Source organism: Marmota flaviventris, chromosome 12, assembly GCF_047511675.1.
Source record: "Marmota flaviventris isolate mMarFla1 chromosome 12, mMarFla1.hap1, whole genome shotgun sequence".
Classification (NCBI taxonomy): domain Eukaryota; kingdom Metazoa; phylum Chordata; class Mammalia; order Rodentia; family Sciuridae; genus Marmota; species Marmota flaviventris.
This window is the reverse complement of record NC_092509.1, coordinates 55,019,897-55,046,251: the sequence shown is the minus strand read 5'-3', so window position 1 is coordinate 55,046,251 and position 26,355 is coordinate 55,019,897. Positions and strand designations below refer to the sequence as shown.

General features: G+C 44.5%; 1 protein-coding gene across 1 annotated transcript in view; it reads right to left on the bottom strand.

The window, feature by feature from the left end:
* Window positions 1-26,355, bottom strand: part of Kif26b (kinesin family member 26B) — a 326,670-nt gene that overhangs the window by 11,146 nt on the left and 289,169 nt on the right. Inside the window, exons 10-11 of the mRNA XM_071619670.1 lie at window positions 12,661-12,823; window positions 8,262-11,667 (exon numbers count right to left, since the gene is read on the bottom strand). Coding sequence (XP_071475771.1) covers window positions 8,262-11,667; window positions 12,661-12,823 — 3,569 coding nt within the window. The remainder of the gene's footprint in view (window positions 1-8,261; window positions 11,668-12,660; window positions 12,824-26,355) is intronic.

Below are 26,355 nucleotides of genomic sequence, written 5' to 3'. Positions count from 1 at the left end.
CTTAATTTCACATCAGGTGTAGCTTTTAAAAGCCTCGATCTTTACTCGGTGTACACACACACACACACACACACACTCACACACCATTCCTATATTCACTTTTCAACAAAATGCAGGCACTGATTTATGAGAAACATCAACCCCTTGGGCAAAGTAAATGTCTATCTCCTTAGTGTGCAAGATTTTTATAATGGGAATGAAAAAAAAAAGAAGTCTGATCAATGGAGAGGGTAACTGCTCTTCCTCCTTACCTATCCTGAGAATGTAGAAATAACCATTCCAAAACTGAAGCTGGTAGTGTGTGTGTGTGTGTGTGTGTGTGTGTGTGTGTGTGAGAGAGAGAGAGAGAGAGAGAGAGAGAGATTATGGTGTGGGGGTCTCAGTGTTTGGGCAGCACTGAGTAGCTCAGGCATTTCTAGGATGACCCTGCTAAGGATCTGTTTGTATGAAGAACCAAGGAGAGTTATAGGATGGGACAGTGTATTAATTATCCACTGCAGCTTAACAAATGATTGGGGAATCCTAGTCATGGAAACTCTTAACTCACACACTCCTCTGGATCAGGAGTCTAGGAGCACCTTAGCAGAGTGATTCTAGCCTAGGTTTTCTAAGCTATCAAATGAGACTACAAATCATCTGAAGACTTGATGGGGGCTGGGACACCCACTTCTAGGTTCACTCACGTGACCCTTGGAAGACGCTTCAGTTCATTGCTATGTGGGCATTTATGACATGGCAAATGGCTTCCCCCAGAGTTAGTGATCCAAGAGAGTGAGTGAGGGCAGCTAAGACAGCAGCCACAGTGTCTTCTGTAACCTAATCTGCCTTATCCTATCAGTCACAGAGACCAACCTTGTTATGGTGTGGAAGGGGCCTACACAAGAGTGTGAATACCAGGAGGAAGGGACCGGTGGGGGCCATCTTGGAGTCTGGCTACCACTGATGACATGTGGTCAGATGGAGAACTATCTGAACAAGGACCACCCTGTGTGTCCCACCAACACTCACACAAGAGCATCACATGAGATGGGAGTGGAGATCACCCTGATGGACAGAGAGAAAAGTAAATAAGCTGAATGGAGAGAGGCATTTCACTGGGTGATATCGATTAACAGAAATATCTTGAAAGCCAACTAATTCCCATTGCCTTCCTTGCGTTCCATCTGGCAATCTTTGGAACTTCCATCACTAGCTCACTCCTTCCCATTGGGAAGTTTACCTAATACTGAGTTCATTGTGCTTTGGGACCTATGAATAGCTTCTTCTGAATGTTAATGAACAGGAAACTTAGTTGTTCACAAAGTTTTGAATTTGGTTGCCTTTCCATCAATTCCATGAATGAACTGACATCCAATTATTATACCTACAATTGAGGATCCCTCCAAAGGTACACTATCATGGTTTAGATATGAGGTGTGCTTCAAAAACCCATATGTGAGACAAGAACATTCAGAGTTGAAATGATTAGGCTACGAGAGATTTAACCAAATCAGTGCATTAAACCAATGATATAAATTAACTGGGTGGTTAACTATAGGCAGATTGGGTGTGGCTGAAGGGGTAGGTCACTGGGGGCCTGCCTTTGGGATTTATATTTTGTTTCTGGTGAGCAGAGCCGTCTCTGCTTCCTGGCTGTCATATTCTGAGCTGCTTTCCACCACCATGCCCTCATTTTGGGCCCAGAAGTATGGAGTTGGCAGACCGTGGAATGAACCTCAGAAACCATGAGTCAAAATAAACTTTTCCTCTCTATGTTGTTCTTGTCAGGTCTTTTGGTCATAGTGATGAAAAAGCCACTAAAATACCCACAATGAGCCTGATGTTGGTGATGACAGAGAAAATCAAGGACAGGGGCAGAGGTGATGTAGTCAGGGTAGAGAAATGGAGTTTAATGATGTAGAGGATGTTTCATAGGTAGAGATGGTATCCTTCCTTTCCTCTAAAGGACCCAGGGAGCAATAACATTGGCATGGTATGACATCATGTGGAGAAGACTGGCCCCAGGGTCTGGTCTGGTCCCCATGTAAAGTGCTTGGACTTTCTGCAAGGTCTACTATATCCACCTTGTGAGCAGATGTTTCCAAGTTTTGCTGGGCACAGTGTACCACTGACCATTCCTACCAGATTGCTGGTGGGGTCTGGGCAGGAACCATGGCCAGTGGAGCACCCCAGCCAGACAGGAGTCTTGCAGCACCTACCATACACTGCCTGCTGGTTCTGTGATGGCACACTGGAAATCAGCCTCCTTCTAATGCTAGAGGATCAGGATGACTCTCTTCCTGACCACTTTCTGCTCAAACAGCACAGCGCTTGAGAAATCCAGAATGTAAAGAAATACTCAGGCTGATAGCTGCCAACATAACTTTGCGGCATGAAATGTCCCAGGTTTGGCCTGAGTAAGTCACCGCTGTTACTTTCACAAAACTTTCAACCAGACCATTCCTACTAAATGGAGGCTGAACCCTCTCAGTCCTCCCCTTCTGGGTTTGGCCACCAGCGATATTCATGACCCATCGAATTGAAGATGTTACTGCCTAGAAAACATGGGCATTTGGAGCACGGAGGCCTCACAACACTCTCCAGGCATGTACTTCTGTCTATTTCCAAACTCCTGTCTCTAGGATAGGAATCTTCCAGCCTCAGCTTTCCCCTTCATCACCCACCACATTCTGGGTCAAGGTGCAGGCACTAGGAGATCAATGAATTGGAAAGCATGAAACACTTATGTAGAAAGGAAACCACAGACATGGAGGAGAGTGAGAGAGTGAGAGAAAGGGAAAGAGGGAATATGACTCTATATATGTTCTTACTGATCTGCAAGAAGCCAGCTCCCTGGAATACTAGATGATGAGTCAAATGAGAAAGATAGATGAGAAGGAGGCAGGTACCCCAGGGCCTCCCAGGTCCCCTCTAGGCAGAGCCTGAGTTTCCTCGCACACTCTCTGTGACTCTCAGCCCTGTACCCGGGACCACATCATGCCTTCTGCCCCATTCTAGGGTCTTACTCTTAAATAAGAGCTTCCTTGGTGCCTTAGGGAGTCAATTAATCCCCCTCCCCACCCCATAACATATTCAAAAAGGTCCTCTCCTCTCTCTCTCTCTCTAGGTTCAGCCTCTTAGAAACAGTTTTGAAATCTTAAATCTGCCAGGAAGTGACTCTCCTTCCTCCAGTTTTCATTAAGTCCACGGCCACTATGTTTCTGGAAACCATTAAAACAAAACCAGTACACGCACTTGAGAACCAAATGAGAAGCAGAGCAAACCGCGGTGCTCTCAGGCACTGGCGAGGGGCGATTAGTCACAGATACTTGTGTAGCACTCTGTGAACTGAACCTGGTATCCCTGGAGCTCAATTCACTACAGGTGGCAAATCACAACCCACAAGATGGGCCCATCAGTCCGTAATGTTTATCTGACACCAAGAGAAGGGAAGACACGTGATTGGTGCTTTTTTGACAAAGGAAATAGGAGACTAGACTCAACATTTCAAGCACTTATCACCAACAGAACAAGATAAGAAAAATACATAGAAAAGAAATATGAGCTGAATTTTAGGGATACGCTGCCAACCAACCAACAGATGCATCAATCAGTGGTATTCAATGGTAACCTGCACCTGCTCAGTGCTGAGTTTCAGGCAGGCTGAGGCAGGGGCAAACAGGACGTGTAGAAGCTCATGTCCCATCAGGTCAAGGCCTCCGTGTGTCTCAGAACAAGCAGGCTTTCCTGGGGTTGCTTCTCTGTGGGCAGACCCTATCTCACCCTGGAGCTTTCTGGATGCTGGATCGCAGCAGGCCTAGGCTCCCTGCAGTAGGTATGAGATTCATTCAGGCCAAGATGCTCATCTAATTCTTGGCCTTTCCTCTCCAGCTCAGGGAAAGAAGCCAAGAGGGCAGGGTGGAATGAAGGACCATGGGAAGAAGATAAAGAGGCTCTGGGTGATGATTGAGGTGAGACTCGAGAGGGAGGTGGTAGTGTTAGGATAGGGGCTTGACCGTTGCTACCTTGGCATCTGTCACAAGTCACCCACTGATAGACTGATAGACTCTCAGCAAATTACATGCCTTCTGTCTGGGACAGACATGGGATCCCCTCTTGGGCTGGCTGACATTACTCTAATTCATAGCCCTAGGCTATATACAATTTCATGTCACTGACCACAGAGGGGCCGGCTAGGAACTGTGTGAGGATGAATGAAAAATCCATCCCTTAAAGTAACCTGTAGTGACTCCCCACTGCCAACTACAATAATATATATTCTTATTCTAGTTTTAGAGACTGATATAGAGTATAAGATAGAGGGCACTTTTATTCAGTTCCTGGATGGTCAATGAGTAACTAAATCTGGGATTGCATTTTGTAGTCTCTCAATAAGAATAGGCCCCTCTTGATCGTGGTCTTGCAGTTCGGAGCTTGAGTTCCCATTACTCCCTCAGCCTCCAGTGTCTTCCACCCCTTTCTGCCTGTGAAAATATCAGGATCCTTCAACACCGGGCCCCGGCCTGGTATTTCCCTGCAGCCTTCTACCATTGCTCTGACTCACAGAGTCCTGCCTTTACCTAAAATACCTGATATGCTCATGTCTGTACTCTCCAATCACACAGGGCAGCCCTCAGTCCCCGCCCCCCTGCCGTTCTCTATTTCATGCTTTTCTTCCTTTCTCTCTAATTAAATTACAGACTCCTTACAGTCACCTTGTAATTTATGTTGCTGACACTCCTCCCTCACTGGAACCTTCTGTATCACTAAACTCTAGGAGTGCATGCCTGATGAATGCTTAACAAGTGCTGTGGTGTAATTTTGGGTATAACCCCAAAGCCCATATGTTATGGGCTTGGTCCCCAGCCCGTGGCATGACTGGGAGGTGGTGGAAACTTCAGGAGGCAGGGCCTAGTAGGAGGTCTTGGGTCACCGGGATATGCCCTTGAAGGGGGTAATGAGAATCCACTCTCTTTCTCTTCTTCTTTTTTTTTTGCTTCTTGGCCACCATGAGGTAAGTGACTTTGCTTCACCACACACTCCTCACTATGCTGTGTTGCCCAAAGCAACAGGCCTGTCTGATCAGGGACCAGAATCTCTGAAACCACAATAAAAAGTATACCTTTGCTCTTTTTAAGTTGATTGCCTTGGGTATTTTGTTACAGTAATGGGAAACTATTAGATATAAATAAAATAAAAAATAAAGCTCACTGACAATGGGTTGCCTTATGAAAAGGATGTCATATTGCCATCAATATTCTTTGTATTAATTGACATAGTCTCTTATGATGTGGGCAGCAGGCAGACCATGGCTATTATCTACCAAATCCCTTACTTGTACATGAGAAAACTGAAGCCCAGAGTGGCTAATTATTTCTGAGAGATCACACAACTCAAGATCCCATGTCTTCTACTTTCTGGATTAATCTTCTCACTGCACCATTCCACACAAAGACCACAAGAATAAGCCTGATTATGTTCACTCTTCACTAATAACATGGGTCTCTAGGAATGAGGCTGGAATAATGAATTGTGGTGATATTTGATGGTTTCTATTGTTATATGCATCACAAGGAAATCAGAGTGCTCACCGTTATTTACCCAATGATAAAATTCTAGTTCCTTTTTGTTAAGCAAATGACCAAAGCATTACAATTTTCCAAATTCAAAAGCCATCTCAAATAAAAGACAACTGCCTGTCTCATCTCTGGTAATTCTAAACATTAGCCATCTACTTGGGATTTTCCTTTGAGGGGTTTTATGGTTTCTCCTAAAGAAGTGGTTTTTGATGGATGCTTATCACACCTGACAGCCAGCATTTCTCTTAATAATAATCATAAACAAGTGAGACAAGGTCACCTAACCTGAAATGAGCTTCACTTCACCACCAAATCCATCATGGAGCCCCGGATCTGTGGCAGCAGATCACAAAGGTCTGATGCTCTGGGCACTCCATATGAAATCCTATCTCTAGCACCTACCATCACATTTTAATTTCATATTATTTCCTCTAAAGGCCTTCCTAAAAAGAGACCCTCAAAGGACAGCGCCTGTGAAAGGACTCAGCCCTGAGCAAGGTCATGTGCAGAACCTGTGGCCACTCTCCAAGGAGCTATTGTACACATTTGTTTCTTTCACATCTTTTTCCTCCTCTTTGTTCCACTATAACAGGCAAACCAATAAATTAAAGTCTTGAAAGAGAATAAAAAGCAGTGAAAGAACAATTAATTCAAGGTGCTTAATTAGAGAGAACTAATGAAAGCACTCTCTAACACTAAAACACAGATGACCACATAGCAAATGTCACACAATCGTCTGGATTTGAAGATCAACACTGGGTAGGTTGAAATAACAGGATTTGTCAGTCAAGTACTGGGGGGCAAGCAGATATTTCTTCCCCACAAAGATAGTGGCATAGGGCTAGGGTTGTGGCTCAGTGGTAGAGCGCTCCCCTAGCACGTGCGAGGCCCTGGGTTCAATCCTCAGCACTACATAAAAACAAATAAGTAAAATAAAGGTATTGTGTCCAACTACAATTGAAAAATAAATATTAAAAAAAAGATAGTGGCATAGATAAACTTTGTTATGTTTAGTGACTAATACCAACACATTGTAATGCCCTTGGCCCTGATGATAGGACAAAGCAGCTGTTTTGTTTTACTGAGTAGCTTGTCACTTCCAACTTGTCTTATAGGGGGTTCTGCTCCAAAGTCTGCTGCTGAGACTGAGGTGGGTGAAGCAGAGCACAGACCAAGTGCATCAGATGCTGAAACACACACCATTGGGAAATAAAGACGTCACGGTGCTGACAGCCATGAAGTTTTCCAAACATGCTTAGAATGTAACATCCTCACAGCCATGTTCTGTGAGTTGTGATGGGGTGGGGTGGGCTGGTGGGGCATCTGGGGATGTAAAACTGCATGAATGCATGATCCCTTAAGGCCATTTCTTTGATTTGAGGAAGACAAAGGATTATGATGTGCTCTGATCAGAGTCCTTATATCTGGATTGGAACATTCCAGAGCTGGAACTCACTGGTGGTGGAATAGGGAAAAGCAATGTCATGACTGATAGAAAAAGTCTGTGGAGCAGGTGCTGCAGATGCAGCTGGCACCGTAGAAAAAGGACCCCCTTTCTGGACATCACCCCATCTTTTAATCCCAAATAGGCTGTTGACACCCATATTCTGCAAAGCAGTGGCTTCTGAAGAGCCTAGAATTCCACAGAAGGGGAAGGGGTGGCGGAGGACAGGCCCCTTGCCACCTGCACTTCAACCAAGGCACAGAATTGCATTGCATTCGGGGCTTGCCATTATTCTTTTTTTATTTGAATGCTGAGGCTAAAGAATGAATGAGGGCGATTTCTTTAGAAGTCATTGAAGAATAGAAATGATTCCAGGCAAAATTCTCAAGTATCTCGTTATTCCTGGTACCTTTTGCTTCTGTCTCCCTGCTTCCTTCTCTCCTTCCCGTCTTTCACCTCACCTACCCCGTGTGTACTTCAGTTCTCTTCTCCTTGCCCATCAGAACTTACTGTTACATGTCACTAAACTCAGACAAACATGTCAGTGGTTTTCCTGAGTTCTGGAGTATGTGCCTTTGGACAACAGATTCCTGGAGATGGCAAAGACTCCCTCCCACCACGGTGGTGGTAGTGCATGAGTGGGTCTATACGGTGTGGCACTGTGTGTGTGAACAGAAGAAGTGCAACCCCTTCGGCTGGAGTCCATACCTGACTGTCTATGACTGTCTTTGGGGTGGGAGTAGAGGAAGGCTTCTCCTACCGCACCTTCAATGAATCAAAGTATGCTCCATCCCTGAGAGAGGCTGCCAAGGTCTTGGAGACCATCAGTCCCACATACAGGTTTCTGTAGTCCTGAGGTCAGGGAACCTGATCTGATCTCTCAGAGACCTCTAAAAAGTAGTACAGTGCTTCGGCAAATAAAGCCATGGCTCAAGGACCAGGTAAGGAGATGCTACGGAGGAAGAGCCAGTGATTCATGGATGCTCCTGGGCATCCAGCACCCTGGCCTTTCCCCCTGCTGAGAGTGAGGGCCCGTGGCATCCTCAAGGTCTAATGATGCACATAACAACAAGTTTTTACAATGAAGCCTTCTGCGGTTCTATCCCTAGCCAAGACCTACAAGTGACAGGATATCAGAAAGGAGAGATGAGACCTCAATCCCCAGATCCTGGAGGTCCCCTCATCAGAGGACAGGGGAGCAGTGGACCCCATACACACCTGCCCTTTACCTCCCTGGGACCCTGTCCCCAAGTGCCTACCTGAATTGGACCGTTTCTTTGGGGTTTTCAGGCTCCGACACCTGCCGCCCACAGAGCTGCTGTTCTCGCTCATGGAGTCCTGGGCCGAGGACGCGCTGCCGGTGGCCTCGCTGTCCCTCATCATGCTCTCATAGCCGCTGCTGCCACCACTGTGGTAGAAGAGGGCAGTCTTCCCCATGGCCGGCGGGAGCTCCCCGCTCAGCACGCTGCTGTTGTCGCTGCCATGCCCGCTGCTGCACCGGTGTGGCTTCCGCGGTGGGGTGATCTTGCTGTAGGGCGAGGGCAGCAGGTGCGCTGCTGCAGGCTTGTCCTCCGCGGGGGCCCCACTGCGCTCCTCCGCCTCGGGTCCAGCCCGCACCTGCAAACCCCGGGCGCCCCCGTTCCCCTGCAGCAGCTCGGAGATGCGCCCATTGACTGCTCTCAGCGGCAGTTTGGAAGCCAATCCAGAGCTTCGGTTCCTGCTGAGCGACTGGGTGGACCAGGACATGTGCTTCCCGCTGGGGGGCACGTTGGAGCTCTGGCCCACTGACTGAGGCAGCGACTTGGTGGAGAAGCTGAGGGTTTTGGTGGTGGGGGTGGACAGGCTGCGGGCTTTGGGGCTGGCCAGGAGGAGCTTGCTCACGGCTGAAATCTTGGACTGGCTGGCCTTGGGCGACGCCCCTGCTGACTGGGTGGCGCTGCAGCTGGGTGGTGAGGCCCCTGCGCTGCTGCGGCCCAGGCTCCTGCCAGCTCGGGGCATGGTGCTGTCTTTGCCAGCGTGCAGTCGCGAGCTCATGGAGGACAGGCTCTCGGCCCTTTCCAGCGACAAGCATTCGTAGTGGCTGACTGTTGTTCTGCCAAGAGAGTTGGTCCTGCTGGCCAGCTGTTCCAGCTTGGCGCTGAAGAGCTTGCTGCTGCTACTGGCGTCCTTCACCTTGCTGCTGGGCTCATCAGGGAAGCTGGCCAAGAAGGTGGCTGGCTGGTTCAAGGGGCTGCTGGTGCTGCTGCTGCTGGCACTGTGCTGGGGGCTGGCCCGGTTCTTCTGGTCCAAGCTGGACTTGCGGACAGGGGGCAGAGGGGGAGTCCCTTTAGGCCGGGCAAGGACACAATGCTTGGGTGAAGCCACCTTGCGCTCCAGGGTTGCCTTAGAGGCCTGGGTGCCTGATGCTGTCCCCAGGCCATTGGTGTCGGCACTGCAGTGGTAGAAGAGGCTGTCCAGCTCCTCGTGTCTGCTGGCTTTCTGAAATGCTCTAGGAAGGCTGCTAGATTTCAGGCTTTTGCTGGAATGCATTGGGCTCTGGGCCACCAAACCAGGCAGAGCCATTTCACAGCCATCCACAACCCTCTTGAAGTTGTCAGTCACTGGGGAGGCAGATACCTCTCCACTGCTGCTGCTGAGCCTGTCGCCCGGGCTGGGCTTCCTGTCCTGTTCTTGCTCTGGTCTGGTCTCAGGCTTAGTAGGGCCTGTGGCAGTCTCATACCTAATCCCTTCTTCACTGGGAAAAGCATTCTCTTTTTTCACTTCCTCTTCTCGTTTTAGCCAGGGGTCCTCAAATTTCATCTCTTTCTTTGCACTGGTTTCTTTACTCTCCTGGGACGAGGCTGCTCTGGCAGCTGTTTTGGAGATGGCAGTAGAAGCCTCAGGCTCTTGTACGTTCCGAGGGCTCATGGCAATGCAGGGGTATACTGTGATGTTGGTCTTCATGGGGATGTACCCTTCGCAATTGCTCAGGTTGGTTGTATTGGAGATGGTGACCATGGCCTTGCCCAGTGTGGATATTTTGCAGCTTTTGATGGGGGTGGCTTTGTTGAAAGAGTCTTCCCCGACCTCAGACAAGATGAGCAGGTTATCAGAGCCTGCCTTGGGCTTCTCTCTGCACACCACAGCAGTGTTCTGGATGCTGCTAACAAACTCCGAGGCTGGAGGTTCTGCCATGGCCTCCCCATGCCCAAAACATGTCTGGGCTATGAAACTGTGACATGATTGCTCACCATCACTTCCTGCACTCATCTCGCTAAGCCAGGAGCTGATGGAGGAACGCCTGCTGCCTGTTTCCCGGGGCTTCCCATCCAGGTTCAGCTTCGGAAGGGGCAAGAACTGTGTGATGCTCACCTCAGAGACAGGAGCCATGCTGGAGTAGCCCTCCAGATCCTCGCTGATGCTGCTGATGATGCTGACAGGCCGGGAGCCTGAGGCTAAGGCCTGCACAGAGCAGTCGCTATTGAAGCTGATGATGCTGGTGGGGCGGCCACTGTCCAGGACCCCACTGATGGTCAGCTCCTCCACCAGCGTGAACACCAGCTCGTCCTCCCCGTTCAGCTCCAGTGGCTGCTGCACGGTCACCATTGTGGTGCTCAGGATCTCCTTCTTGGAGTCTGGGGGAGATGCTGCCTGATGCTCATCCTCAACAGGGGTTTCTAGGAACCCCTCACTTCCAGCAGACATAGATTTCTTCAAAACCTGGGGGCTCATTCCAACTGGAGGGGTACGTACCTCAGGCTGCAGCAAGGACTCGCTAGAGACCATGCCAGAATCCTTGCTCAAGGGTGGCAGTGGGGCAGAAGTTGGCAGGACCCCCTTCTGGGTGTAGACTTTGCATCTCTGGGAAGGAGAGCTGGGGGGTTTGTACTCAGAGGTCTTGGACAGGCTGGCAATGCCCAGCCGGGGGGAGCCCATGGGCCTGGGCTTGCCCTCCACGAAGCCACAGGAGTTCAGGCTCTCCCGGCTGCTCTGGAGGCTGGGGCTCTGCACCATCTGGCTGCTGCTGCCTGGGATGCTTCGGGGTGAGGCTGGGGTGGGGCTGCTGCTGCGTGCTGTGGCAGGCACAGGGGAGTGATTCCTTTGCATCTTACAGGCCAAGTTGTCTGTGCCTTCCCGATCAGTCAGCTGGCCATCTGACCCGTTGTCTTCCTTATCGGACTCAGAAAGTGAGTTTGCCCCAGCCACTTGGCTTAACGAGGGGCATTTACTGGCTTGCTCTGCCCCAAACTGTACAGGCAGCTCTTCGAAAGGAAACTTACTGGGCTCCTCGCTGCCATCAATGCAGTCTAGTCTCTCTTGCAGCTCAGCAAATGTGTTACACTTCAAGCAGTCCCTTTCTGATTTGCTGGCTGCAGCCTCTCCTGCCTCTGTGGGCCGGCTGTCACCTCTGGTCTTCTGCAGGGCAGGCACAATGGGAACAAAGTCTGGGGGGCCCTCATTGTCGGTGAGCTCCTTGTCGGAGAGGGCTGTGCCATTAGGCCCGATGTAAATGACAGTGTCACAAGACTGCTCGCTGCTGGAGGAGTAGTCAGGATCACTGGACAGGTGCGCAATGGGGAAGTCGGGGTCCACCGTGGCTCTGGTATGGAAGGGTCTCAGCTGGGTGGGCCTGCGCATTCTGCCTTCCTCACAGGAGCTTTCTCCACCAGAGGAGCTCGACGTGTACTATGAGTGAGAGAACAGTTAACATGTGGCGCCTCTGAGACAGCCCTCCCAGGGAGCCTGACATTATGTGGTAAATGGTAGAAGCCACTGACTCAACAGGAGCTACAGAAGGTCCCCCGGGTTGACTTCCCGCATTGAACAGTGGAACCATGACTCCAGTGGGCCAGGCCAGAGTGCCCAATGTTCCACATCATAGCTTTATGTGCTTAAGATAATCCCTATATGGCCCACTGACGAATCAGAGGCTGCTCAGGAGAGGAGATCCAGTCCCCTTCTGACCACATAAGGGCTATTCCTGAATACAACCAACAGAACATTGGTTGGGAAACCCTGTTTTATACTCCATCCCCCCATTAAAAAATACATAAAGGAGAAGGAAAGAAAAGCCCTCCCACATGTTAATCACTGGCCCCCCCGATCTGAGTGGCCACAACCACCATGGTCCTCTCAGGCATTCTTGCCAAGCTGCCACTGTCCAGGATTTGCTTCTGCCAGAGGAAAGGAGCCCAGTGGCATCTAGCAGACTCGGTATCAAACAGAAAACATTGAATTAACACGACAATTCCAGTAGCCAGGAAATCACTCCTGAACATGGGGGTGGGCAATAGGGCCACATGAGCAAAAAGTTAATAACCCTCTTTAGAGTTGACTCATTGAAGGACACAGTCTTCATCTACATAGGAGCCAGTCAGGCAAGAGAAAAACTGAATAATTTCCATCTCTCCAACATTTTTCATCTCAAAATCTATCTAAAGCATGCCAAGCACTACCTGTCAGGGGTCAAGCTGGATGTCCAGGGCCAGCAAAAGACCTGACTCTCTCCTGTCAGTGGGAAGGTTTCCCTGTCCCCAGGTGGGGACCACAGCAGTGATGCTTTCACATGCACCCCTGTGTTTGGGGATCAGCAATATTGATTTGACTCTCTCTCTGACTCAGTTCTGGGGCAAGGCTCCAAAACTCCTTTACCCACTGCACCCACTGGGAACTGCTTACCTTCGTCTTTTTCTTCTTCATCCTCAAGACCCTTGATGCAATCTGGATGGTAGACAGGGTTTCTGCATAGTTCCCAGCTGCAGCAGAGATGTGAGCGATCATGGTGGTGCGACAGTTCATGTTCCCCAGAGACTCCCGAAGCAGCATGGTGAGCTTGCTCTCTCTGCCAAACAAAGTGAATTAGGGCTGCATTAGTGGGCCATGCTTCACATTGACTGTCAGGGTAGGACTTTAGGTCTGTACATGGTTATTTTGTTGTGGTTGGTATTTTTTTCTTCCTTTTTTTTTTTTTTTTTTTTTAATGGCACACCAATTAGCATCATTTTCCAGCATGGGAGCATGGGGCTATTTGTGGTTGGCAGCTGAGCAAGTGCTTCTTACTCCAAAGATGAAATTCATGCAAACACCTCCCTGGGCACTTCTGTCCTGGCTGTGATGGGGTGTTCCTGTGTGTCTGTGTGCATATGACATTGCACATAATGAGGCCTGGGAATAGAAATGGGAAGAGGGGGCTGGGGATATGGCTCAAGTGGTAGCGTGCTCGCCTGGCATGCGTGCGGCCCGGGTTCGATCCTTAGCACCACATACAAACAAAGATGTTGTGTCTGCCGAAAACTAAAAAATAAATATTAAAATTCTCTCTCTCTCTCTTTAAAAAAAAAAAAAAAAAAAAAAAAAAGAAATGGGAAGAGGGATCAGGAGAAAATGACTTTGTGACCAGTGACTCAGCGTGCTATCTGCATACACTGCCTTTCTCTGCAAGTTTGTGCACACAGGCAATCTCTGTAACAAAAAGCAGTTCCCTGCTGAGAACTTGTGTTGAAGATCTATGTGTTTATAATGCATGCAAAATGTCTTACAAGGAGTTGGAACCACTTTATCCTCAGTGTCTCTTAATTCTCATATTTGCATCTAGTAGCACGGAAGGAAAAAAGTATTTGTATTCCTGATAAGTGGAGAAACACAGACACAAGCCCAAATACTCACTTGCTCAGCAATTGAAAGAACTTTCTAGAAAGGCCTCCTCTGGGAACTTTTCAGTTGCTGTGTGGGGCCAGAGTGTCCAGAGTGGTGATAATGAGGTTTACCGATTGTGTTTCTGGACACTTTAAGAATTGTCCTAAAGGAATGTCTCAAGTTTGTTTATTTTTCCATTCCTATACTTGTTCTACCATTTTTTTCTGTCTTGCTTTTAAAAGGCCTCTGCTTACTTCATCAGCAGCATTTGCCAAGTGTCATTTCATCTCTGGAGCATCCCCTCCCCTGAAGGCTGAGGCCGCCTCTGTGTTTCCCATGCCCTATGTTCATATCTCTGCGATGTGTTTGTATACCAGATGAGAGGAGTTCATCTGCACATCAGAACCCCCTGGGGAGGGAATGTCCAGTTCAGCAGACTGTGGGAGATGCAGGCCACTGTCAACAGACAAGAGGCCATTTCACACGTGACCTGAATCCAGCTTCAGGGAGGAGAGACTGTGGTGTGATAGTTTTTCCTTCCCATCTGAGACCAATTAAGGTGTCTGTTCAGGGATGCTGAGCTCACAATGGCTCAGTACCAGGACAGTTTATAAATATACCAGGGCTTCCCTTTTGCAAAATAACCAGTGACAGAAGTGGTGAAAGGAACAATAAGGGAGGTGTGTGTGGGGGGGGCACCAGGGACTAGCTGCATACATTTAACTCCCTTCACGTCCAGGAAGAACGTGTCGTGGACATAGCCGTTCAGTGGGAAGGTTGAGTCTTATCATGGCAAAGACAGTGCACCTGGGCCTTGTCTTCAATATGGGATGCAGAAGATGGGCTCCATTTGAGATAGTTGTGATCATATAGTTTCTATAAAATACCTGTGAGTGCTGAATTAGTGAATAATTGTCCATGACTTTTGGGGGAAATGCATGGTTTAGTGAGCCTCTGGTGAGGATCCTATCACAACAGTTTCATCAACTAGCATTACACAACCTTGTTTTATATGTATTTCTGTTGAAAGATAACTTATTTAATACCTATTCCTTATAAGTACTAAAACATATGCAGTATTGCTTTATAATAAACACTAACCAAGAAGGGTTCAATAATTTCCTGAACCAGCGTAATATGACCATAAATTTCTTTGGCTTTTGGCCTCACAACAATACTCTGTGCTACAGATTTTTTTTCCCCTTAACTGTTCATCATCTCATGAATCTACAAATTCAGTTACTTTTAAAAATCATTTCTATAGCTTCATTATGTACTACGGATATTAGCTTAGTACTTTCTGGAATGGCCTTACATATAGATCAGGGAATTTCCTCTTTCTTTTTCTGAATGTACTATTGTATTGATTCATTAATATTGAACTTGCAGTCAACAACACTGTAACTCAGGCCTGAGTGAAGCTTATTTAACATGTGTGTTTTCTCCACAAGGCACATCACAGCCTTCGTGCCCTTTGTTACATTAGACAACACGTTAGCACCATGCACGGGATCATTTAAAACAGTGAAATCACCAACAAAAACACAAAAATGCAAAACAAAACAAAAACCACGTAGCAGTACATCAACTTGAAAGCACATTTGTTTATAAATAGAAGAGCAGACACAAGAAGGCAGAGTAGCACCTTGTGCCATTTCAATGGGGAACATATGGGTTGGAGACTCAAAGTCTCCACCACTCTGTAAGTCCTGAAATGATTCTGAAGTGTGTTGAGTATTGTTCAGGGATTACTGTTATGGTTTGGATATGAGGTGTCCCCCAAAAGCTCATGTGTGAGACAATGTAAGAAGGTTCAGAGGAGAAATGATTAGGTTATAAGGATCTTAACAAAATAAGTGAATTAATCCCCTGATAGGGATTAACTGAGTGGTAACTGAAGTGGTAGGGTGTGGCTGGAGGAGGTGGGAATTGGGGCTGTGGCTTTGGGGTATATATTTGTATCTGGCAAGTGGAGACCCCTCTCCCTGCTTTCTGATCATCATGTGAGCTGCTTTCCTCTACCACACTTTTCTGCCATGATGGTCAGCCTCACCTGGAGCTCCGAGGAATGGTGCTGGGCTTCTATGGACTGAGACCTCTGAACCTGTGAGCCCTCAAATAAATCTTTCCTCTACAATTGTTCTGGTTGGCCCTTTTAGTCACAGCAGTGAAAAAGCTAACTAAAAAATTAGAAAGAAATTTTATCAAGTAGGAAAATTTGCAACTATGGAATCTACAAATGGTGGTGACTGACTGTACTACGGGGTTCTTCATGATAAGTCTGTCCGTCAGTTGCACCGAGCTGAAGGCCTGCTCCTCTGTCTCTCCAGGTGAGTCTCCAGGGAAAGACACCAAAGTTGGAATGAAAAGATATTATGTTGTTGTATCAACCTGCTTGCCCTGCCTGTCCCACAGGATTCCCGCTCATGATTTGATGATATAGATAAATGTTTCTTGCTATTTTTTTTGAACCTCACATTGTTGTAAGAAGTCATGGCATATGTGTTGCTTGGCAACCAGCATTTTCACTCTCCTTGTTGAAAGAAAGCCAGTAAAACTGCCAGCCAGACTTTTTTGCATGGGCCAATCTAGATTCAAAGACATGTCATTAGGGGAGTAAAATATGGTGGAGAAAAAACCTTGGCTTTTTCAACCTCATGATAATCCTTTAACTTGGAACAAAGATTAGCAAGTGAGTGAGAAGGGCAGGTGAAGGAAGGGGCAGGGTACCAAAGGCTGCCAACCATAAGCCAAACTCAGTATTTTGGGGAGGGAACTAAAGAGGTTCCAGAGAGTTTGTATGGTCAGCATAAACTCAGTTCACAGCTTTGTATCAAGGCTGAAGTGACAGAAGAGAGGGGGAGAGCTGTGGCTAGTCTTGCCCCAGTGTCATGCTGGCTAGAGGGAGGCAGAGTCTTGGGGTCATATGAGAGGGGCCCTCGCTGTGGAGGACAGGAGTGAGAAGGGACTGGTTATGAAGCTGAGTTGATTGGGGTCTGGGGAAGGACATGGCATTCTGTTAAATAGCCATGTTTTATGGACATACACTTCACCTCCTGCCCAACCTGACCACATGTGCCTTTAAAAGTAATTTTAGAAAATCTTGCTATTCAAAATAAGTCAACCCTTTCATTGGCCACCATAAAAGCAATGAAAAAGAACAGGATAATGAACACATTTTGTTTTATTTTATTTTTGTGTGCTGGGGATCAAAACCAGAGCCTCACACTTGCTAGGCATGTTCCCTTCCTCTGACATATCTCCACAAAATGAGCACCTTTTAATTAATAATAATTTTAAAAGAACATGAGAGGTCATGTAGCACTCTACAACAGAGGCCAACAAACTAGGGCCACAGGAGCCAAACTGACCCACTGCTTATTTTTATAAATTAAGTTTTATTGGAACACAATGCACCTGGTTGTTTACATATTGTCTGAGGCTGCTTTGGTATTACAAGGGTAAATTGGTTGTAACAAGAGCCCACAAAGTAAAAGATCTTTACTATCTGGTCCTTTATAGAAAAGGTTTGCTGACCCCTGCTCTAGAGTAATGGCAACTGTGATGTGGTTCCAGATACAGAATCATCCAGAGAATGAAGGTGTGTCTTACTTTCTTTAGTACTCAATAATGTATTCAATAGTTGTGCTGTCCCTCTTTTAGTTCAGATGTTTCATGGAGCAAGAGCAAAAGCCAATTCCACAGAAAGAGGCTTTTGAAATCACTGGAGCACCAGGCCACAGTCATTGATGGTGGCTCAAATCACTTACTACTGCCTGCAGAAGCAGTCTGTCCTTCCAAAGGGGATGTCAGGGCGCTCATGTTCACTCAATTAATTAGCTCATTACTGTACGCAACTCCTCATTCTAGAAGCATTTGTTAAGCACCAACTCAGGTAAGAGAGACTGTACTGTACTAAGGAGTACAGGGAGAGAAATGGTTTGTGAAATCTCATCATGATATCCTCTGATAAAAGCTAAAGTTAATGGCATCAGCAAGATGACTGACTAGAAGCTCCTTCTGCTTGTGCCCACCCCCCACCCAAAGGATAGCCAAATCCACAAAAGAAGAACTACATTTTGATGGAAATAACTGAAGAATGCTGGAATATATCAAATGAGTAGCAGAAACCCTGTAGACTGCAGAAAACCAGGATGGCCTCTTAGAGGAAGGAAATACCTCACCTCTGGCACCCCACCCCTCACTCAGGATCAATCTGGAATCAGGAAGGACTTCTCCTTGCAGGGAAAAGGTAGGCAAGAGGAACTGCCCACATTACCACCATGACCACCTAAGTCTCTGCCACTGGGGACTCCTGCAGTCCTCACAGGTACTAAGCCTTGCTCAGGAGCTGCCTGGAGTCCACACAGCTGCATTATCCCCAGATGAAGAAGCCAACACTGCGCCCCATCCCCTGTGACCAGTGCTGCTAATGAATTGCACCACTGTGGAACAAGAACACTGTCCTGGTCTGGGGGCAAGTACCCACTGCACTTCTCTATCCCTTGAGACTACTCATGTACCACCCCCATCTGATAACCTACCATCTTGGAGCCCAAATTCTGCTACAGTCTATCTTGGGGGACCAACAGCAATGGATCCACTCTACCATGCTGCCTAGTCACTGTTGTGCCCTGCTGTTCAGGATCTGAGCTGACTTGGAGCTCTGCCTCCCAGGGAAATGATACATGACTATCCACAGCAGTCATGGCCCCCAGAACCAAAGGTGAAGCAGTGCCCTGCCCCTCAGGGAATCCCTGCTTTGACCTCCCAGGGAAGTAAAGATCTGCCTGAAACCTGAGCTGAAATGGCATGGCACTCCCTGCCCCTAGGGAACCAGTGCAGTGGCTGAGTCAAGCAGCTGGCATGGGATCCCATTCCCCCTTGAAGCAGAGTATTGGGTGAGCTGTGTGATCTATCCTCCAGGACAGAGAGCTGTATCCAGGCCAAATAGCATTCTACTTTCCTGGAACTGGACTAGAACCCTGAAGTCTGAGCTGTGGAGCCTTGCTGGGGAGTAGTCTTCACTACATTAATGCTTGTACTCCAGGGTCCAAGCCACAGCTACACTTTACTATTTCTGGATCCTTGCTATCACTAGAAATCTGCCATGTCCCACAAGTCCAAGGGTCCATTGTCATCTTATTGGGGCCCTTATCTCCTGGGATCAGAGTTGCTAATGTCCCTATTGGCTCTGGTTCCCAAATCATAGCTGAGCCTTGTTTCCTAGTGTCTAAACCCCCAGAGCACCCCATCTTCCCTGGAGGTAGGCCAGTGTTGGACCCTGACGCCAAGATCAGAATCACAAGTAAAACCCAGTTCCCTTGATCCAAGTTGCTGTAGTGTGCTTCAGAATTACCTGTGCAGGCAATCTGCTTCCCAAAGTGTCTTGAAAAGTAAACCTAGGACCCAAATCCCAGAACCATGGCTCTATAGCTTCTCTGAGAACCTGTACCCTGGAGCCCAGTGCCACTGCGACTACTTGTGGGCCATGTCAGACCCAATGCCAAAACTCATCATTGTAGGGGAAGTGAGAACAGGAAGACCCCCCCCCCCCCAAACTTTTGTTACTCAACATTCTTTTAACAGCATTCACTGTCACAAACTCCTACAGCCTATGCCATTGAAACATCCACAGACATCATTGACATTGACCACAGCTAAGAACCTGCATGGAAGCTATACCACTACGCCCACTCAGTACCTATACCCTTCCCAGCCAACACCCTAAGACCTACCTGCAGGTGAAAGTCTTTCCCTACATAAGTCACTCTGTAAAGTTTGGAAGAGATGACCATTCTATCACATGTACAGACATCAGCGCAGAGACACAAGAAACATGAAAAAGCAGGAAAACATGATATTATCAAAGGAACCAAATGATTCTCCAGTAACTGACCCTAAAGAAAAGGATATTTTTAAAAAGGAACTCAAGATAATGACTTCAAGGAAACTCTGCAAGATAAAACAGAGTACAGAGAGACAATTTAGTGAAAACAGGAAAATGATTCACAATTTGAATAAAAAATTTAGCAAAGAGAAATTATTAAAAGAACCTATCAGGTATCTTGGTGCCAACACCTACAACAGACTAGATCAAGCAAAAGAACAATTGAAAAACTTGAAGATAGGTCTTTTGAAATTACTTAGGGGAAAAAAGAATGAAAAAAGTAAACACAGGCTACAAGACTTATGGGATACCATTAAATAAACAAACATTCTCATTATAGGAATTTCAGAAGAACACATAGAAATAGACAAAAGACTTATTTAACAAATTAATTGCTGAAAAATTCCTAAGTCCTGGGAGAGAAAATGGATATTCAGATTCATTAGCTCAAAGATTCAATCCAAAGAAGTCCTCGGCAAGACATATTATATTCAAGCCATCAAAAGGCAAAGACTAGGAGAGAATTTAAGAAGCAGAAAAAATATCAAGTCACGCATAAAGGGATCTCTTATATCAGTGGATGTAGGTTTTCAATGGATTTGTTGACAGAAACCTTGCAGGATAGGAGAGAATGGGAATGCCCTATTTAAAGTGCTGGAAAAAAAAAATCCTGCCAACCAAAACTGACCTTCAGAAATGAAGAAGTACCTTCTCAGACATGCAAAAGCTGAGTGGGATCTACTGTTAGACCTACCTTACAAGAAATGGTTATAGGAGTTCTTCAATAAGAAAAGCTAATTACTAACGTAAAAGCATATGAAAGTATAAAATTTACTGGTAAGGTAAACATATGATCAAATTCAGAATAATCTAACATTATAATGGTAGTCTGTAAGTCCATTCATATCTCTAGTATGAATGCTATAGTTCAAAACAGTTAAAAACTATAATATGTTGTTAAATATATACTATAAGGGGCTGGGGTTGTGGCTCAGTGGCAGAGCACTTGCCTTGCACATGTGAGGCACTGGGTTCAATTCTCAGCACCACATAAAAATAAATAAATAAAATGAAGCTATTAAAAATATATATACAGTATAAGAATGTGTAAATTACAATATCAAACATACAACTGAGGGGAAAAAAGATCTAGAATTTTTAGATCTTTTATAATAGTTTATTATAACTATAAGATATTTTATATAGACCTCATGGTGACCCCAAAGCAAAAAACTATAGCAGATACCCGATAAAGAGGAAGAAACAGAGCTGGGAGTGGCTCTGTGTTAGAGTACTTGTCTAGCATGTTCAAGATGCTAGATTTGACTCCTGGCATCCCAGAAAAAAAAGGAAAGAATTAAACAACCAGAAAACAATGAACAAATGGAAGTTATCCTTTCCTATCAGTAATTACTTTGATTGAAAATGAACAAAATTGTGCAATAAAAAGACAGAGTGACTGAATGTATTCAAAGGAAACATGACCCAACAGTATGCTGTCTACAAGAAACCTGCTTTAGTTTTATGGCACACATGGACTTTTAAAGGTGAAGACATGGAATAAGATATTCCATGCAAATAGCAACCCAAATAGAGCAGAGGTAACTATACTTATGTCAGATAAATTAGACTTCCATTCAAAACTGTCACAGAGGTGATGAAGGTAATTATTTCACGATAAAGGGCTTAATTCTTCAAAAGGACATATCAATTATAAATCTACACTTAACCAACATCAGAGCACCTGAATATATAAAGCAAGTATGAAAAGGACATGAAAGAAGAAATAGCAATATAAAAATAGCAATACTCCACTTCCAACAGTGGAAGAAAATTAATAAGGAGATACTGGAAATAGAATTGCACTTTAAACAAAGTGGACCTAAGAGCATCCAATAATAGCAGAATGTAGATTATTCTCTCATATACCTGGGACATCTTCAGGATAGATCATATGGCAGGCCACAAACAAATCTTAACAAATTTAAGAAATCTGAAATCATATCAAGTATCTTCTGACCAAAATGGTATGAAACTATAAAACAGAAACAGTAGAAATTTTGGAAAATTCACAGATACATAGGCCAACAAAATTGATGACCTAAAGGAAAGAAAATGTACCAATGTTATAGCAGGAAGAAATAGAAAGTCTGAAGAGATCAATAACAAAAGTGATTGAGGTAATTACCTCAGTCATCTTGATACCTAAAACAGACAAAGACACCATAAGAAGGAAAAGCTATAGGCCAATATACCTGATGAACATTGATGCAAAAATCTTCAATAAAGTATTAACAAATCAAATTTGATAATATATCACAAATTGTATACTATGATCAACAGGGACTTATCTCTAAAATGCAAGATTGGTTTAATATATACAAATTAATCACTGTGATACTTTACATTAATAGAAAGATAGAACACACATTGGTATCTCAATTGACACAGAAAAAGCATTTGACAAAGTTCTACATCTTTTTTTTAAATAAAAACTATCAACAGTTTAGAGTAGAAAGAAAGTTTCTCAATACAATAAAGGCCATTTATGAAAAAAAACACTACTAAATGTCATAATCAATAAGGAAAAACTGAAAGCTTTTCCTCTAAGATGTTGTACAAGGGAAGGATACCTACTTTTACCACTTCTATTAAACACAGTTCTGGTAGTACTAGCAAAAGCAATCAGACAAGGAAAAAATAAAAGAAAAAAGAAAAGGGATCCAAATCTGAAAGGAAGAATAGTCTTTCTATTTGCAGATGACATAATCTCATGTGGAAAACAAGAAAGACTACACCAAAAAAACAAAACAAAACAAAAAACTATTGGAACTACTAAATGAATTCCATAAAGCTTCGGAATATAAAATCAACATACAAACTCTGTGGCATTTATGTACCCAAATAATGACCTCCCCCCAAATGAAATAAAAAATAATAACCAAGGAGGTAAAAATACTTTATACTCAAAACTATAAAACACTAATAAAAGAAACTGAAGAGAAGACTACTAAATGGAAAGATATAGCATAGAATACATTCATGGATCCAAAGAATACAGCTAAAATGCTCATCTTACTTAAATCAATGTACAGATTCAATTTGATCTCTATCAATATTCCAATGGTACTCTTGACTGAAGTAGAAAAAAACCAATACTATGATTTTTATGGGATCACAAAAGACTTTGGATAGTCAAAGCAATTCTGAGAAAGAAAAACAAAGTTGGAGGTATTTCACTTCCTGGTTTAAAATTCTATCACAATAAGCCATAGTAATCAAAATGCTATGGTACTGGCATAAGAACAGACACACAGACTTCAGAACAGAATAGAGAGCCCAGAAATAAATCCAAACATATATGGTCAACTAATTAATTTTTGAAAAGACATCAAGAGAACACAATGAGGGGAAGAGAATAATGTCTTCAATAAATAGACCTGGGGCTGGGGTTGTGGCTTAGTGGTAGAGCATTTGCCTAGCATGCGTGAGGCACCGGGTTCGATTACCAGCACCACATAACACTAAATAAACAAAATAAAGCTATAAAAAATTGTGCTGAAAAACCTGGATTTCCACATTTAAAAGTACGAAACTGGGCACTAATACCATACATAAAAATCAAAAAGGATGAAGACCAAATGTAGCACTTGAAATCATAAAATTTATAGAAGGAAATAGGGGAAAATCTCCTTGATATTAGCCTTGGAAGTGATTTTTTTAAAATATATCACACCAAAAGTTTTAGGTTGCAAAAACAAAAACTAATTAATGGGACTACATCAAACTAAAAAGCTTCTGCACAGCAAAGAAAACAATCAGCAAAATGAAAAGCAACATACAGATTAGGAAAAAATATTTATAAACCAAATATCTGATAAAGAGTTAATACCCCAAATTTATAAAGAACTCATACAACTCAGTAGCAAGAAAACATATATCCCAATTAAAAAATGGGTAAAGGAGCTGGGTACAGTGGTGTACACCTGCAATCCTAGTGTCTCAGGAGGCTGAGGCTGGAGGGTCCCAAGTTCAAAGTCAGCCTCAGCCATTTAGTGAGACCCTGACTCAAAATAAAACATAAAAAGAACTAGGGATATGGTTGGTAGTTAAGTACCCCTGGGTTCAATCCCTGGTACCAAAAAAAAAAAAAAAAGAAAAAAAAAGGCAAAGGACCTGAATAGACATTTCTCACACCTGTATGATAGCTGTTAGCAGAGGGAAGAGGTAACAAGTGTTTGTAAGACTATGGAGAAAAGGGAATCCTCCCACACTGTTCATAGGAATATAGACTACGCAAACATTATGGAAAACAGTATGGGGTTCCTAAAAAGAAAAATCAAAATAATTACCATATGACCCAGGATCTCTTTTTTTGAGTATATACCAGGAAATTAAATTACAACCTGTAAAGATATCCTCATGCCCATGTTTGTTGCAACATTATTTGCAGTATTCAGGATGTGGGAACAACTTAGGTATCTTGTCAACAAAATAATAAAAAAAACTGTGGTACTTTTATACAATGTAATATTACTCAGCCTTTAAAAAAAGGAGGCAATCTTACCATTTGCTACAACATGGATGGAGCAGAGGACATCATGCTAAGCGAAATAAGCCAGACACAGAAATTAAAATATTGCTTATATATGGAATCTAAAAAGAAAAAGTCAAAGGTATACAGAAAGAACAGTGATTACTAGGAAAGTGGGGTGGGTGGGTGAGAGAAGGACATAAAGTAGCAGATATGTAGGATGAACAGGTCTAAAGATTTAGTAAACAATGTGAGGACCACAGTTAAACATGGTGTGCTACATTCAGGAGTTTTGCTAAATGAGTAGATTATAGTTGCTCCTGCCATGGGGGGTTGGGGTGGGGAGAATGGGTAACTGTGAGATGATGGATGTTCATTTGTTTCACTGTAATAACCATTGATATGTTTATTTATTTACTATTAATTTCATAACACCACTGTGTATACCTAAAGTAGGCACAATAACATTTATTTTTAAAATAATAAAGAATTTTAAAGCTAATAAAGGAGGAACAAATGAAAAACAAGACATGATAAAGACAGGACACCTTGAGGCTAAGCAGAATCCCCACTCATCACAGTATCTGGCCACCCCTAATCTGCTAGAGAATGCTCAGAGCGCCATTGCTGTAGCTAGCTTTGTCTCCTCAGCTGGGATTCTCCTACACAGAAGGCACCTGGCATGCACTCTTCCTCTCTCTTTTCTTTAGTTCCCCCAAACAGCCCCAGCACAACTGTAAAAAGTTCAGCCCCTCTCTGAAAGGGCAGTCTGGAATCAGCACATTATTTTCTGATCCTCAGGGGAGGTACACCTCAGGAGAGGGCACCCGGCTGCCCAGGAGCAAGATGTTCACATCACATGCAAGACTGGCCAGGTAATTTCATAAGAAAATGCACCTCCTTCAGTACAAATACGACGTCACAGAAGAAAGCAAGATGTCTGTGCCTCTTCACATTTATCACTTCTTAGAATGTTGAGAAAAAAGAGCCTAATTAATCCAGAAAACCAATCATGTTCCAGAATAAATTGTAAAAGAGAGATTCCCACAGGCAGCAAGAAAGAACTATATAAATCACATATGTGAACCTTAGCATATATATCTCTCTCTTTTTAAAAAAGGGGACAGTGGGTTTTGTTGTTAGAAAAAGATTTTAAGCAATATGCCATCAATATTCAAGAATGGAAACTACACACACAAAATTCTTTTCTAAATTTTTTATGCTTTCCATAAATTTTATTTTATTTTTTATATTTATTTTTTAAAATTTGTTCTACTTAGTTGTATGTGACAGCAGAATGCATTTCAATTCATCATACACAAATGGAGTACAACATTTCAACTCTCTGATTGTACACGGTGTAGAGACACACCATTCATGCAATCATACATGTACCTAGGGTAATGATGTCCATCTCATTCCTACCCTCATAACAAAAATTCTTATGTATGCTTGATATTTAGTCAAGATAACAACTAATGTTTAAATGCCAAGAAAATACTTGTGTCCCTCATACTCTTAAGATAGAACTCTGTAGGAATACTATATTCCAGTAACAATTCCAGTTGTACCTACTTCACCTGTAAACCACAGGACCTGTTTTAGAGCTTCAGACAGCGAGCGTGAGACCCTGGGACAGAGCTGGCAGGTGTCATTCAGCTCCGAGAGTTCTATCTCGCAAGTCACTGGATCTACCTGCTAACAACCAGGAGGAGACAGAAGGAGACCAAGAGAAGAGAGAATGAAAAGAAAAAGAAGGTAGAAAGGGGGGATAAAATAATGATCTTGAAGTGTATTTGGCTACTCAATGGTACCCCACACACTCTGTCCCCCTGACAACTGCCTCCTTCCTGCTTATTTCTTATTGGTCTGTAAAAATCCTTTTTTATTTGTCTCCTGAAAGGTCAGCAATGACCCTCTGAGGCCAAACCAAAATGCCAGGGACCAGAATCCCAAGATGTTAAGCCTCCATGGCCCAACACTTCTGGCCAAGGTGGGCAGCACTTCTGTGGTTCTTTACCCATTAAAAGAGACTGTTTTCCAAGGAGAGTCACCGGCTCCACTGAGTGAGGGCAATTCTGACTACGACTTCTAGGTCCCAAGATTTCTTTGTGAGAGTGTTGAGTTGTGACAGACTGAAACACACGCAGACACAGGGAAATAATCACTCCCTTGAGTTCATCTGTAAGGGACTTGATGATCCCCATATTCATGGACATTCGTACCTTTGGAGGAAGATACATGCCTTCACTCTGGGAAGGCACGTGCTCTGCAGAAGCAGTTTTGTCTCAGCAATGTTTCCCTCAGGATGCCA